The sequence below is a fragment of the Nuphar pumila genome, chromosome 7 (assembly GCF_984573655.1).
Source record: "Nuphar pumila chromosome 7, dmNupPumi1.hap1.1, whole genome shotgun sequence".
Taxonomy (NCBI): Eukaryota; Viridiplantae; Streptophyta; class Magnoliopsida; order Nymphaeales; family Nymphaeaceae; genus Nuphar; species Nuphar pumila.
In genome coordinates this window covers 3,720,050-3,735,151 of record NC_143255.1, presented here as the reverse complement: position 1 = coordinate 3,735,151, position 15,102 = coordinate 3,720,050, and the positions used below count along the sequence as shown (strand labels likewise).

At 37.9% G+C, this 15,102-nt stretch overlaps 1 protein-coding gene across 1 annotated transcript; it reads left to right on the top strand.

Annotated features, from left to right (window-relative positions):
• The first annotated feature begins 8,212 nt into the window (after nt 1-8,212).
• Nucleotides 8,213-9,090, top strand: LOC149830894 (uncharacterized). The gene has a single exon (XM_090011906.1). It carries the CDS (start codon nt 8,319-8,321, stop codon nt 9,033-9,035), a length of 717 nt encoding a protein of 238 aa, XP_089868032.1. The 5' UTR covers nt 8,213-8,318; the 3' UTR covers nt 9,036-9,090.
• Nucleotides 9,091-15,102: the final 6,012 nt, after the last annotated feature.

Here is a 15,102-nt window from a genome sequence, read left to right as displayed (position 1 = left end):
ACCGTTGGTCTATGAGCCCGAATTATTTAATTCATATCATAACATGTGACCCACGCCTGAAAAGGCAGATTCTATTCTTATCATTCTTGGCAAAAGGATGCCCTACTTTCTAGCAAAAGAAAGCCTGACCTTTGCACAAAAAGAGATATGGGCTTGCTTTTCTCTGGATCTTCAGCATCTTTGTGGCCACCACAAACACTTGAGACCCCTTCTCTCTTTTGCAGACTTGCACGTGAGTGTCTCATCCCTTTCATGCCCTTTGAATAATTTTGATGCCTTTGCAAATTGATAGAGGAAGTGAATAAAATAATGCACAAGTAAATCCATGAGGTTAGCAATAAGACATCATAAGGAAAACTATCAATGGTCTTATTCACCTATTATTGATTAGGTCAACTTTCTCCCCTCTTTCTTCTCATGTTCTATTTTTGGATTCTTTTTTGGGGTACAATCATAAAGTTCATTAGAGACAATGATTTACTATTGTACTTGTCTATGTGTGAAATTGTAGGATTATGGGTTTCATCCATGAGACCAAATAAGCACTCAAATACCCCTTGTTTTGAAATGTATAGGAAAAAAGAGAGTAAAGAAATGCAAAGCAAAAATTTATCTGATGATATCCCATTGGAACGTATTGATAAATTATTGGCAAAATAGACACTAAAGATTGACAAAACAAGCTTAGACTAATTTGTTAGTCACATAGACTCAGATTGCAGGCATGGATTTGGTTGACTTGATCGGGGCCCAAGTGACTTGATCTAGCCATTTGCATGTACGTGAAATATTAAAGAGGCCATAGGTGCCACCGTTGGTCTCACCTCAGCTAAATGGCCGTGCTAGGACAAGAAACCCGTGGGATCCAAATTATGACTTGGTGAGTCAACTGGTTTGCGGAGTCAGTTTTTTCACATTTTATGCTAAAACACATACTGATGTAATATATATATATATATATATATATGTAATATATATATATATATATATATATATATATATATATATATATATATATATATATATATATATATGAGTCACTAGAATATAAGAACTAATGTGTGAACGGTTATTTTCATGGAGTTTTTATTCTTTTCTCTTGAATCTAATCGTACGGATGTGATCTACGTGCTTGGTTTTATAAGAACTCACTCTTGAATTATCCGATTTTGATGCATTAAAAGAGAAATTTTTTAAGGCTTAAAAATCAATGGCTCATAATTTTTATAAATATTCAAGCATTCAAAAAACGTATTTTCATGAAAAATGCACAATCCAATGATTGATTCCTAGCAAATTCACCATGACAAGCACATCCACATGGTTGAATTTGCATAAAAGTGTTGAAAATGCCCATATTTCAGTTCTCACATTCTAGTGACTATAATATATACACCTCAAAATCCCAAATTCTATGGCTGCGTTTGGGAGGATGGTATCAGCACGGTTAAGGAAACTCAGGGTCCACAAGAAGTGTTTGGAAGTAAGAACCCATGGGAACCGTGATTTTAGGCACAGAATCAGGGCTTCCAAAATCTGTTTTTTTTTCTTTGAAATCCTTCACAACGAGGAGGTATTTTGAAAGGATTTCAATGGATAAATGAATCCCTTCCTATCCTTCCTTGTTTTTCATAATCAAACACCCTAATGTCTCTCCGCTTTATTAGGACGCCGCGATTCTTTCACAATGGAATCTGATAAGTGAGATTTTGAGTAAGTGTATCCATAGACATAGTCCGCTAAAATACTTTTTCCTGATGAAATATGTCATTTGATTTTTTTCTAGTCACATTGAATAAAATGTTTATACTTGATTGTAGTAGACGTCTATTATGTCTAGTTTGTTTTTAGTTTTTCCTTATTATTTAAGGATGCTAGAAAGCGATAGTTGAGTATGTTTAATTAGTTTTTTATTTCATTCTTAATTCTATTTTAGACGGCTTTTGAGCAATTTATTTTTTAATTAAAAGTGAATATACCAGCTTTGAGGAAACCCAAGTAGACTTTGAATTGGATCTGAATTTATCGGATCCAACTCTGCGCCATGGTAATGTTGCACATCCTGCACCAAATCGTTTCCCAAACATGATATCGGATTAAAGAGGAGTTGAATGCCTGAATTCTTGAGGGATTTGATGATGCTTCCAAACAATGGAGGATGTTTGGAACTCCCTTGAAAATCACTTCCTTTCCTTTAAACTTTCACCAACTCCTTTGAAATATGTTAAAATCCCTCCTCCCAAACAGAGACATGTGAGAACATAAAAATATGAAAGCATTATCTCATTAAAGAAAAGTAGTTAGTGCACGTCACCTTGTGTCGGGACGTTACAAGTTCGAATTACCAACGGAGCTTCCCATGGTTGGTAGGAGCTGTCAGTGCACGTCTGCTTGTGGTGGGCCCCAGCTTGCCTTTTAAAGAAAAACAATAAAACGTTACAAGTTCGAACCCCGATGGTATGGTTGCAAAACTGGTAGGGGCGCCTAACCTCAGATTTCTCTGTAGAAAAAAAAAAAAACACCATCCTTAAAAGACAGTTAAGCCACGTCCTTTTTCCAAATGACAAGAAACCCGCACTACTGTGTTTGTCATTTGTTAAATTGTTGTGTATCGGAGGTATTAAAAAGAAGCCTTAACAATTTCAAAAATGACATTGAAGTCATACTATGATCCTTGTTTTTTAAATGTTACAACAAAAACAAAAACAACTACGCTTTCATCCCAAAACAATTGGGGTCGGCGATATGAACCAAAAAAAGAAAATCATTTTGGGTCTTCCACATGAATCCTTCTCCTCCAATCATTTCTAACCAATCACACACACCGAAGGCAGGCCTTTTAAGTGCACAAGGAACGCACAACACACGCGCACGATCCTTGTTTTTTAAATGTTAAACCACAAAAAACCCTCTGTCACGTGGGTGGGTCCTTAGCTTTCAGAGGTAGGTCAGGTAAGGCAGGGTGATCATGGAGCCCTACCCAGGGTTTTCTCTTGCTTTGGCAAGGGTTTCTCCTCATTAAAATTTTTTTTTGTTAAAATACACCTTTTCGTTTACTCATGCCCCTCTTCAGTCATCTTTTACCAGTATGGTATAGATACAGACCAACATGAAAAGTTTATCTTTTTTAACTAGGGATGGCAATGGACCGGGGAGAGGGAGAGGGGGACAAGGTCTCCACCCCCGCCCCCATTTCAAAATCCTACCCTCAATCCCTGCCTTCATCCCTGAATGGGTTTTGATTTTAACCTACATTCTCGTTTCATGTCTTCCATCCCCGGTTCAAACGGGGCGAGGCAGGTAGGGGCCCATTTCCTCTCAGTCCACTGCCATCTCTTAAAAAGGATCGGATACGGGGCAAGGCCCGGATCAAGGATGGGACGGGGTGGGGTGGAAAAAAGCATAAGTCCATCCCCACTTCCATCTCTGCATGGATTTTAATTTTAACCTCCATCCCTGCCTTCATCCTCGGTCCAAACAGGGCAAGGTAGCCCGGCCCACTACCATCCCTATTTTTAACTTTCTTCAGTAAATTAAATTAAATAAGTTTTGGGTGATATTCTTTTAAGGTGACACGTTGATATGTTATTTATAGGGCAAAGTTTAACCGGTTATTAAATTTACACTGGACAGTGATAGCGAGTAGTACCCTTCGCTTGTCCAGTAAGAGCAGTTAGTGCATGTCACCTTTGTGTTTGTGGGCGTTGCAGGTTGAAAGCCCAATGATATAGTTGTATAAACTGGTAAGGGTCTGCCTAACCCCAGCTGGATTTTCAAAAAACAAAGTACAGTAAGCAGAGTCAGTGTAGCTAAGTCTCTGATCCTAAAGGCGGTTTCTCCCTGTAAATATTAAAAAAAATAACTATTATAAGGCTACAAGTATGTGCATCTAGCAAGACGGAAATTTTGGGCTTATAATGAGTGTGTGTCAGGTCAGAGCGGCCTCCATCAGAGCCAGAGGTCACCCTGAAGCCTTTGTCTTTTAGATGGAATCCAACTTTTTTTTTGTTTTTTCAGAACTGTTGATACCCTACATGAACAGTATCTAGAGTTTTCAAACATGGGCTCAACCATGGTATGTGGGATGTCAGTCATCGCATGGATGAACAGCATTAGGGTGACCACTCACTAACTCTGACCTGATACACACTCTTAGGGTATGTTTGATGGCTTGTCCAGGGTTGGGCTAAATGAACAAAAAGAAAGGAATAGAGCATTCTCCCACGTTTGTTTGAACTGTATTCAAATTTTGTATTTCAAATGTCCGTTGTTAGATGATGATGTGCAAAGAAAATTGGACAGTCATGGATAATGGGTCGAATTGCTTCATTTTGGATCGTATGACCTGATTCATCTAATATTTTACATGTTTTAACAAGTTTATTATGGTTTTTTGCCTGGATATGGATTCAATTATGAAATTATATCTAAAAATCATGATGTTTTGCCCTGAATATGAATTTGGAATTAGATTTTTGCTTCGAATATAGATCTCAAATAAGATTTTTGCAGTGAATATGGTTTTTTTCTTCAAATAAGAATCTCAAATTAGATTTTTGCCTCAAATATGAATCTCAAATTGAATTTTTAGCCCAAATATGAATTTTTGCCTCGAATATGGATTTTGAATTGGATATTTGCCCTGAATATGTATTTTTGCCTCGAATATGGATCTCAAATTGAATTTGCCCTTAATATAATCCTTAAATTGGAATTTTGCCCCGAATATGGATCTCTAATTGGATTTTGCCCTGAATATGGATTTTGGACATGAATATGGATATGATTTTTGACTCGATTTTGACAAAAAAAATAAAATAAATGTTTGATCATATGATTGTAATGTGCGATTAAGAAAGGTTTTAAGGTCTCAAATTTTTTTTTCTGTTTGTGCTACCTGTCTTTCACCGTTAGCAGGTGATATCTCATCACTTGGCGCTGTAATGCTGTACTGGTTTTACTACTATATGGTATAAATAATATCTTCCCTAAAAAAAACAAAGGCATTCAATCTACCCAAGCTAATAGCCTTTTATTATGGTAAAAATGCATCATTTTTTACCCTAAGATAAATCCATGTTTTAGTCTCTTTACGTTATATCTACAAGACACCAGACCCATGTTTCAATGACTCTGTAGATTACCATCCCTACATGAAAAAGCTAGAGTAATGCCTTTCCATGGACACCACCACCAGAGGCAACTTGCCGTTAAGGGGCACGTTTGATTCGCGGATAGGCCTAAACAAGGGCACCATGTCTTCTTCTGTTCTGTTTTCATGTGTCTAGACAAGGACACTTTTTCATTTCTTTTCAAAAATATCCAAAGTGTCCTGTCCGCCCCTGATGTGGGAGGCGCCCATCCATGCCTCCTGTACATTTCCGTGGATGCACGTAGGCCCCACGCATTGCACGGACGGCAACATGACCGTCGGTGCAATCAAACACACCCCTATAATGCTACTCAACTTTTAACATCTTTTGTATAGCTGAAGCTGTGCTAGATTTCCAGGAACCAAAATCAATGTATCTGTCACTTTTCTTTGAATTGTCAAGATGTCAATCATGCAATAAGTTGTGATATGATATGTAATAAGATGAGTAGTACAGTTGAACTCTGCTATCATAAATGACCATAAATCTAGAAGCTTGTTAAATCCAATTAAAAAATAATGTGTTAATCAGAACGTGACACATGTTAAAGACATTAAAATAATATTAAAAAATAAGTTTAAGCTAATTTTTACATTTATTAAAAAATAGCCGATTCAGATCAATATTGTATTGATTTTCTTGTGATAGGATACGTATCAGCCGATACTGACAACACTGGTCACAAGCGTGGTTCTTCAGTTTTCCCTGCGAGGGAAGTGTTGAGAACAGGTGCAATCACATTGCACAATTGCAATGTGCCGCTGCACCTGATCACCGACCATCTGCTGTTGGGCAGTACTGTGACAACTTGCTGACAGAAGATGGAGGGTGATCAGGTGTAGCTGAACATTGCATTTGTGCCATGTGATTGCACCTTATCCTTATTTGCTAAGGAAAGGCCTGCAAGATTTTTTTTTTTAATTATAAAGAAAGAGGTAATTTAAATATAAGCGACTAAAGTATAGAAATTTGCATCTCTATCCACTAGAGTTTTAAATATTTAATATGAACATCTACTGATTCTAATATATGATTTTTTCTCTTTAAAAATACTTATTTGGCCTTAACTACAGCTACAAATTGACGAGCTATAAAAATGTGGGCTAATGAGGATGTCCATGCTACAAGCTATCTATGTTGCACACAAACTGTGCATTTTCAACACTTTTTTTTTTCGAATTTGACCATACATCTTGAATCGTAGTTCTAATGAAAAAAAATATGCTTGATGCTTTAATATTTACAAAAAATAAATAAATCATTGACTTTGAAGCCCTATAATACTTATTCATAATTCAGAGTTGGACGGTTCAAGAGCTGATTCTTATAAAATCAAACATGTTAAATACATTTCTAGAGTAAAATTTGAAAAGAAGAATGAAAAAACCATCTAGAAACCTAGTTGTACGGAAGTAGGGAGGATTACATTACCCTAAAAAATGTCATATAATATATAGAACACAAGGCTAAAGTGTCATTTTAAAGAGTTAACCAGAGATAGGTGAACATGAAAATTAGCTTTGGCAGTCATTTTACCAATTGTTGAAAAGGTGAAATTTAACTTAAATTTTTGCAAAAATGGGCTGTTAGATGTAAATTTGCTATAGGTTAGGCGCTTACGTTTAAATTACCCTAAAAGAAAATGTTGGTGTATGTGCCTAGAGAGAGAGAGAGAGATCCCGTATCACATATAGTTTGGCATCACATCACATGATTTGGCATATATCCGTATAGTTTGGCATGTCACATAATATAAAGTTATCTATAAATGTCCACGTATATTTGTCTATTTGCCACAGGTTCTGATATTGGTACTACAGTCATCTGAGCAAACTTCATTTTGGTATTTGCGGTGATTCTTACCAAATGAAATGGTGGCTCTATCACGCGTGGAGCTTTGAATTTAGTTCATATTCTTTTGTTCCATCCCTGATATATTTCATTTCTCTCTCTAAAACTGAGATGCCCACCTTTGGCACCCAATTTGTTCTCGCATTATTCTTATGAGGGCAGATCAGGTGCAATCACATTGCACACTTTGAAACCGTCCTTCATCTTTGGGTACAGTCTGTCAGCTGTGCCGCCCAACGGAAGATGAAGGGAAGATCAGGTGCAGTGGCATAATAAAGTGTGCAATGTGATTGCACCTGATCTGACGTCCATAACGCTTGCTTTCTACACAAATTAAGTGCATTCCCCCTTCTTGATCTCTCCACTTGGTAAGCGTATTTGGTCGCACAGTGACTCAAATATTCTCTCCCTATCCGACAATTACATCATCTCAGTTTTGTTTTTTAAAGGCAAGCTGGGTACCAGCTATTGTACCGCTGGAGTTTGAATCTGTAACGTCCCACCACAAGGAGACTGACAGCTCCCACCAACCAGGCGGAGCCCCGTTGCTAGCAATCATCTCACTTCTGTTATGCATGAAAAACTGAAAAAGATTCCTTTATCTCTCTCTCAATTAGGGGTGGCAAAACCTGGCACGACCGGCCAACCTGCCTCTTAGGCGGGTTCGGGTTTGGCTTAAACTGGTTCACGTTATAAACAGGTCGACCCGTCTAACCCGTTTATTAAATGGATCGGGTTCGTGTTAGGGGTATGTTAATCAGCCAACTCAGCTGACCCGTTTAATAAACAAGTTAGGTGGGCGGGTCAACCCGTTTACCCGCTCACCAACCCGTTTACCCGACCCCGACCCGCCCGCCAACCCATTTACTCAAACCAACCCGTTTATTAAACGGGTTAACCGGGTCGTGTCGGGTTACCCATTTAATAAATGGGTCGAGTTCATGTTTGCCACAGCCGACCCGTTTAATAAGCAGGTTGGGTTCGTGTTGAGGTATGCTGACCCGTCAACCCACCGATACAACCCGCCAACCCGACCCGATTGCCACCCCTACTCTCAATGCTTAATAGATATATAACCAAGCACGCAACCATTTTTAGTCATCTCTCTCTCTAGTAAGGACCACTTCACGGCTGGTTTATTAGCACATCACCAATTCTCTCTCTCTCTCTCTCTAGAGAGCCAATTTTGTGAACGGTAGTCACAGACTCCTGGGGCGTTCTGATCCTCAACTTTCCCTCTGAAAGAACAACCCTATGAGTGGTAGCTCATTCTAGCTCATTGTCATTTGGGAGTTGACCAATGCGTTCACAAAGATGGGTTCCACGCTCTCATCCCTGAACTCCAACCCATTAGTCTCCGTTCTCGTCTCCTTCTACGTGTTGGTACTGCTCTACGCCCCTCACCTCTTTCTCCGGCTTCTCTTCTCTCCAGTTCTCATCTCCACCGGCGCCCTCCTCGCCGGAATCCTTCACCTGGGATCGACCAAGAAGCAGAAACAACCCGAAAGCTCGAAACAAGTTGTCGAAATCCAACATGGGGAGCGCGAGAAAGAGGAGGAACGAGAAAGGGAGGAGGTTTTCCGGCAAGATCGGCGGTTTTCCGATGTATTCGTGGAGTGGAACCGGCGAGTCCCGCTAGAGGTGATATATGAGGACTGCGAAGGAGAGGAGGGGGAGAAGATGGTGGCCAGAGATGCGCCGAAAAAATCCCCTCCGGTGAGGGGGTGGAAGGAGACGTGCCCTCTAGGGCTGTGCTATCCGGATTCCGATTCGGAGAGCTCATCGGATGGTGGTTTTCCGGCGATGGAAGAGTGGGAGAGGCCAGAAAACCTGTGCTTCCAGTGGGAGGAGGAGAAGGACGGGTTGATCGAGATACCCATCTCATTGGGGAAGGACACGTGCCGGTCTAAGGGCGGCGGGTTGGGGTTCTTCCCGGTGGAGGACAATCTCATCGAGATCAATTTGTTTGATCAGACGGTTATCAAGAATCCAAGGTTTCCGGCGAAGATTCAGGCGGACACTCACTGTTAGCCCACGTTTGTAACGGAGATTTCATTAATCACAAAAAAAGATCCCACCCTATCCTAACGGCTAAATCAGTTCACATCTAAGTGAAAATGTGAAGCAAACCTAACCATTGATTGGACTGTTGAGATTGAATATAGGATGGAATCCATTATATATCAAACAATGAGATCTGTATTAGAGTAATTTTTTTTTGTTTGAAAGTCACATTATGGGGCGGAGAGGTGTCACATTGACCATGGCCGGTGTAGAAATTGTTATGAATAATAATTTTAGTTGACTTTGACTTTGCAGTAAGGGACATACATGAGGTATCAAACTTGGGATGCAGTTTAACTCGAATGCCTTAAAGCCAATTCTGAAGCAGGTTATATGTCCCCCCCTCAAGAAGCATTGTTTGCTACAGTGCATGTTTGGGGGTTCGAATGAGCGTCACATATATAAACTTGTGGGACTGGTATCCCCGTGTGTGTCGCATCACTTAGCATCAGAGTCTTGGTGCGGTTGCAAAGACTTAAGTATACTTTCTCGCCATTTTCGTCAAGAAACGATGGTTCTAGAAAAAGATAAAAATGTCCATCTAGAAAAATGAAACAACGGTTTGAGATCCTCTATCTAGAAAAATGAAAATGTTGGTTCTAGAATGATGTTAATTCTTCAAAGTTCAAACGTTCTGTTTTTGCCCTAAGCAATAAACTTTTGCACCATCTGCTGTAACAGGAGCTCCTTTTGACGACACACATTTTGTTGTCATCTCTGCCCCCGGACCCTTATTTGTCGTCGTCTGCTTCCACCGGAGCACCCTTTGCCATCGCATGTTGTTGCTGAAGCAACCTTTGCCTTCGTTTGCTGCCGTTGAAGCACCCTTTGTCATCGTCTGCTGTCGCTGGAGCATCCAAATGTTCTACGCAATGGCAGCATCGTTGCCACCATCGGCTGCGTCTACCTTTTGGTTCTGGGTGTTTCTCCTTTACTGTTGGATTACCAAAACTCGTATCATTTTGGTGAGTTTCGTGTAAGATTTTGTTATGCAAACAAATCGATTTGTAAATCTGAATGTTAAATCTTATAATTGATTTTACTATTCATGCTAAACAACACCTATTTTCATACTGAAACAAATCGATTTATACCTATCCACCTTCTGGGCGTCGAAAAATAGTTAGCACGATTTGTTCTTATGAAACTACAACGATTTATACGTTTGAAGTATAACGATTTAATGAAATTACTATGATTTGTACTTAAGATTGATAAATCGTACAACAATGTTTACGCATGAAGCCCAAACATTACAACGATATGTACTTATGAATGTCGTGATTGTTACAACGATTTGTAAGTTTGAAGCAACAACGATTTATACATTTAAAGAAGTAGCGATGTGTATTTATGAAGTTACCTTGATTTGTACTTAAGTTTGCTAAATCTTACAATGATGTTTACTTATGAAGCCAAATATTACGATGATTTATAATATTGGTGATTGTTTAACGAATGTGATAATTTGTAATATTATATACTTGGAGAGGCGGTTGTAACATATAATGATGTGGTTAAATTTATGTGTTATGTAGGTTAGCAATGTCTAAAGTTCGTAAGACAAGAAATCTTCAGCCGTTCGATTTCATGAGACTTAATGAAATGATCCACCATTCATATTTATATGAGCATTATGAAAGGTATCAAACTATAATGAAGATTGAAAATGATAAAGAAAGGGACAAAGTGTTGGAATTGTATTATGCAGAGTAATATCCATCAGATATTGAGGTTGAAGATCAAAGGAAGCATGAGAAAGAACGATCACTGAAGAAGGATGGTGAAGAGAAGGAAAAGCAAAGGAAGAAGAAGGAGAAGAATAAAAAGCGAAGACAAATAAAGGAGGAGGAGGAGAGGGAAAGGTAAAGGAAGAAGGAGGAGAAGAGAGAAAGACAAAGAAAGAATAAGGAGGAGAAGGAAGAGAAGGAAAGGCAATTGAAGAAAGATGAGGAAAAGAAAGAAAGGCAAATGATGAAGATGGAAGAGGAAAGGCAAAGGAAGAAGCATTAGGATGAGAAAGAGAAGAAAAGGCAAAGGAAGAAGAATGAGAAGGACGAGAAAGAGAAGGAAAGGCAAAAGAAGGAAAATGAGGACGAGGAAGAGAATAAAAGGCAAAGGAAGGAGAAGGAGGATGAAGAAGATAAAGAAAGAGAAAGGAAGAAGCAGGAGAAGGAAGAGAAGGAAAGGGAAAGGAAAAAGCAGGAGAAGAAAGGGGAAAAAAAAAGCAGAATGAGGAAGAGAAGGAAAGGAAAAGGAAGAAGTAGGAGGATGAAGAGAAGGAAAGGAAAATGAAGAAGCAGGAGGATGAAGAGAAGGAAAGGGAAAGAAAAAAGTAGGAGGATGGAGAGAATGAAATGGAAAGGAATAAAGTAATTGAAAAAAAGAGTAGGGAGTCGAAAGAGCGAAGGAAGGAAGAAGAAAGTCAGAAGATGGAGGGAGGAGATGAAGAGAAAAAAAGTGTGACTAAGGTACATAAATCGATCCTATCTGTCATGATTTACTGTGAGAGTTATTACTATGTATAGCGATTACTGTGAATGATTTACTATTATTGGTATGATTATTTATAGCGATTACCGTGATAGTGATTACTTTGATACTGATTACTGTGATAGTGATTACTATAAACGATTTACTGTGATAGCGATTACTGTGAATGATTTGTTGTTATAGGTATGATTATGTATAGCGATTATTGTGATAGCGATTATTATATATAGCGAGTGTGCAACGGTTATTATTTATAGTGATTACTGTGTACAATGACGTGTAGAAGTACAAGCGAGACTAATTTTGATTTGATACGAATAATATGTTATTTTGTGTTACAAGGAAGTCACAAGAGAAGTAGAGAACCCGTGAAAAGCTCAGAGGGCGGTGTCAATGGCCTGTAATTTTGTCGTGGTATGGACAGCTGAGTGAATATCTGAATGATCGATTGCGAAATATGCACTTCAGCGGCCTTCTGGACCAGCATTCTTTTGAAACGTGGTGAAACACCATGACCCACCTGTTAAATAAGTGGAATAATAAGATGAACACATTTCAGTTTAATTCTTTTGAGATCACCATGACTCTAGAAGATGTGATGCGAATTACACGCCTTCAGTACTATGGAAGTGTTGTCCTATTACGGGATTCAAACTATACCGCAAGGGAAGTGCATGGCCCTTCTAGGAATGTCGATGGAGGACTGGAGGCAATGTATTTCTGGTGGAAGCAATTCCATATCGATGAAAGTTTATTCTTTCCATAATAAATGGGAAGGTCGGTCCGCTACATGTGCATCTAAAAGTGCTAACCAAGAGTTGTGCGGTTTTCTTCTTTATTTTTTTGGACTTACTTTATTTTCTGATTTGTTTGGTTCGAGAATAAGTTACATGTGGTTGCAATTCTTGGAATACTTAGATAAAGTCGACAACTATGCATGGGGTATTGCTATGCTTGCACACTTGTACAGTCAACTTTACCATGCAAGTAATGATACAAAAACCATCGCAGGGTTTTGGCCATTTGTCCAAGTAATTATTTATTATATATTTTGTAGTTGTAGACTAAGATAGTTGAAAGTTATAGTTATACTGATATATATGATTTTGTAGGCCTGGTTGTGGGAGCATATTGTCGCCTTGCGTCCTCAGTGTAGCCCTGTGATTTATGGTTTTTCAAAGATCGGTCGGTGGGCTAGAATAAATGTAAAGCAAGATAATGCTAAGTTCATTTTAGATGGTCTGCAATTAAATGAGGTAAATGGTTTAAAATCGTTTACAATCATTTCAGCATTTATCATTCATTAGTATAAATCGTTGAAATGTTTAGCATTCTTAAGTAATCATCGTTATAGGATTTTTACTTCGTTAGTATAAATTGTTCTAATGTTTAACATTCTTAAGTAATGATCATTGCAGGATTTTTGTATTCCTTAGTACAAATCGTTATCGATTTAGCATTTAACTTTCGTTAATGTAAATCATTGTAATCGTTAGTATTCTTAAGTAATGATCGTTGCAGGATTTTGTATTCCTTAGTACAAATTGTTATTGCTTTAGCATTTAACTTTTATTAGTGTAAATCATTATAATCATTAGCATTCTTAAGTAATGATCATTGTAGAATTTTGTATTCCTTAGTGCAAATCGTTATCGCTTTAGCATTTAACTTTTATTAGTGTAAATCGTTGTAATCGTTAGCAATCTTAAGTAATGATCGTTGTAGGATTTTGTATTCCTTAGTATAAATCGTTATCGCATGTAAATCATTGTAATTGTTAGCCTTGTTAAGTAATGATCATTGCAAGATTATTTCTTCGTTAGTACAAAGCGTTATCTTTTTAGTATTTATTATTCGTTATTGTAAATTGTTGTAATATGTAACATTCATTAGTGTAAATCATTTTAATACAAAGCTCTCATTAGTAATAATTGTTCTAATATATTTAGCACTCGTTATTATGAATCATTTTAATATTTAGCATTCATTAGCATGAATAATTATATCTATACCTAAACCATAATCTCTAATATACAGGTTGTGCGGAGATTGTATGGAGATGGGGAGGACGAGGACCAAGAGATTGTTGCTCAAGCTGTGAGACTATCTGTCCGCGATATTTGGTTGTTTAGCAATTATGAAGCCGAGATACAGCATGGTAGTCGAGTTCTCCTACAAGCTGGCTTGGGACAGTCTACCCCAAAGCAGCCTGTGGAAGTGAAAAAGAAGATGAAAAGTGATGGGGCCAGGAACGTGAATTAGCATGATCGCTTTAAGGAACAATTGGATAGCTGGAACAAAGGTGGTGTTCGTGCCATATCGTATGATTATAAAGAATGACAATATGACCCCAACTATTTCAAAAAATATTGGGAACCCATGCATCGAAATCTGGAGATTGAGAATAAAGAACGTGGAAATGTTCGGAACCCATGCGTCCCTCATGTCCTCCATTATGTCATCTCTCAGCATAGAAAATACGTCTATCGTGACCCTCCGCTACAACAATGATTCCCTCAGTTGCAGTACACGATGAGGAGCGAACACAACTCACAAAAAATAAGGTAGTCTCAGCCATAATATTTGAGATGCTGGAGAGGGAGAATAAGCAGTTACGGAAGTAGGTGAGACAAATGTGGTCACTGATAAAGCTGATTACTAGTGGTTTTAATAAGATCGTGGGAACCAAGAGGCCATCGAGGAAAGAGAGTCCATCAAGAAAAAAAAAAAGATGATTTGTATTTCAAAGTCCATCTGAGTCGTCAAGTCCCACTGAATAAACATTATATAAATTTTTTATCCCAATATTTATTTGTTGTAATTCTATAATTCTTTGTTGTAATTCTATAATTATTTTTTATAAAGTGACATTCTATAAATGTATAATTTTTTTTAATAAGCGTAACACACAAGTGCCACTGAACAAATCATTGTAATGTTCGGCCTTCATTAAAAAAATTTGAAGAAACGTTTAGAGTTGTGTACTGCGCAAAATATGAATTGCTTTTACGAGCATTCTTCATATCACGATTTATACAAATATTAATAAAAAGATGAAGTAATTTATACGTATAAAGACTACGTACTATCGTGATTTGCTACATCACAATCTGTACAGCCATACCACCAAAACCCATCAAATAACCAAACCAAATCCGTTTGAATATCCTATTACGATTTGCCTTTACGAGCATTGTCTAAGCAAATTGTATGTTCCATCGCGATTTATACGAATCGACATGATGTTTAGACTTAGTAAAAAAACTGACATCGCCATTGTGTAAATTGCTCTGGGACAATATCTGGTATAATGATTCAGATACATTATATGTATAACGATTTGTCTTATCGTGATTTACACTGACTGATAAAAGGTGAATAAATACAAATCTACTTAGACGATACATTACAACCATATTCATTTACAAAATATATGAGTATTTAGTTACAATACATGATCATCATCATCAAAGAAAACAGATATCATCATCAGCATCATCTCCATGTCCAAATAGTTATGTGCTTCGAGTGCAATCCAGGT

Bases quoted from the DNA above. Each gene is read 5' to 3' on its own strand.
- LOC149830894 (XM_090011906.1), top strand. From the start codon at position 8,319: ATGGGTTCCACGCTCTCATCCCTGAACTCCAACCCATTAGTCTCCGTT.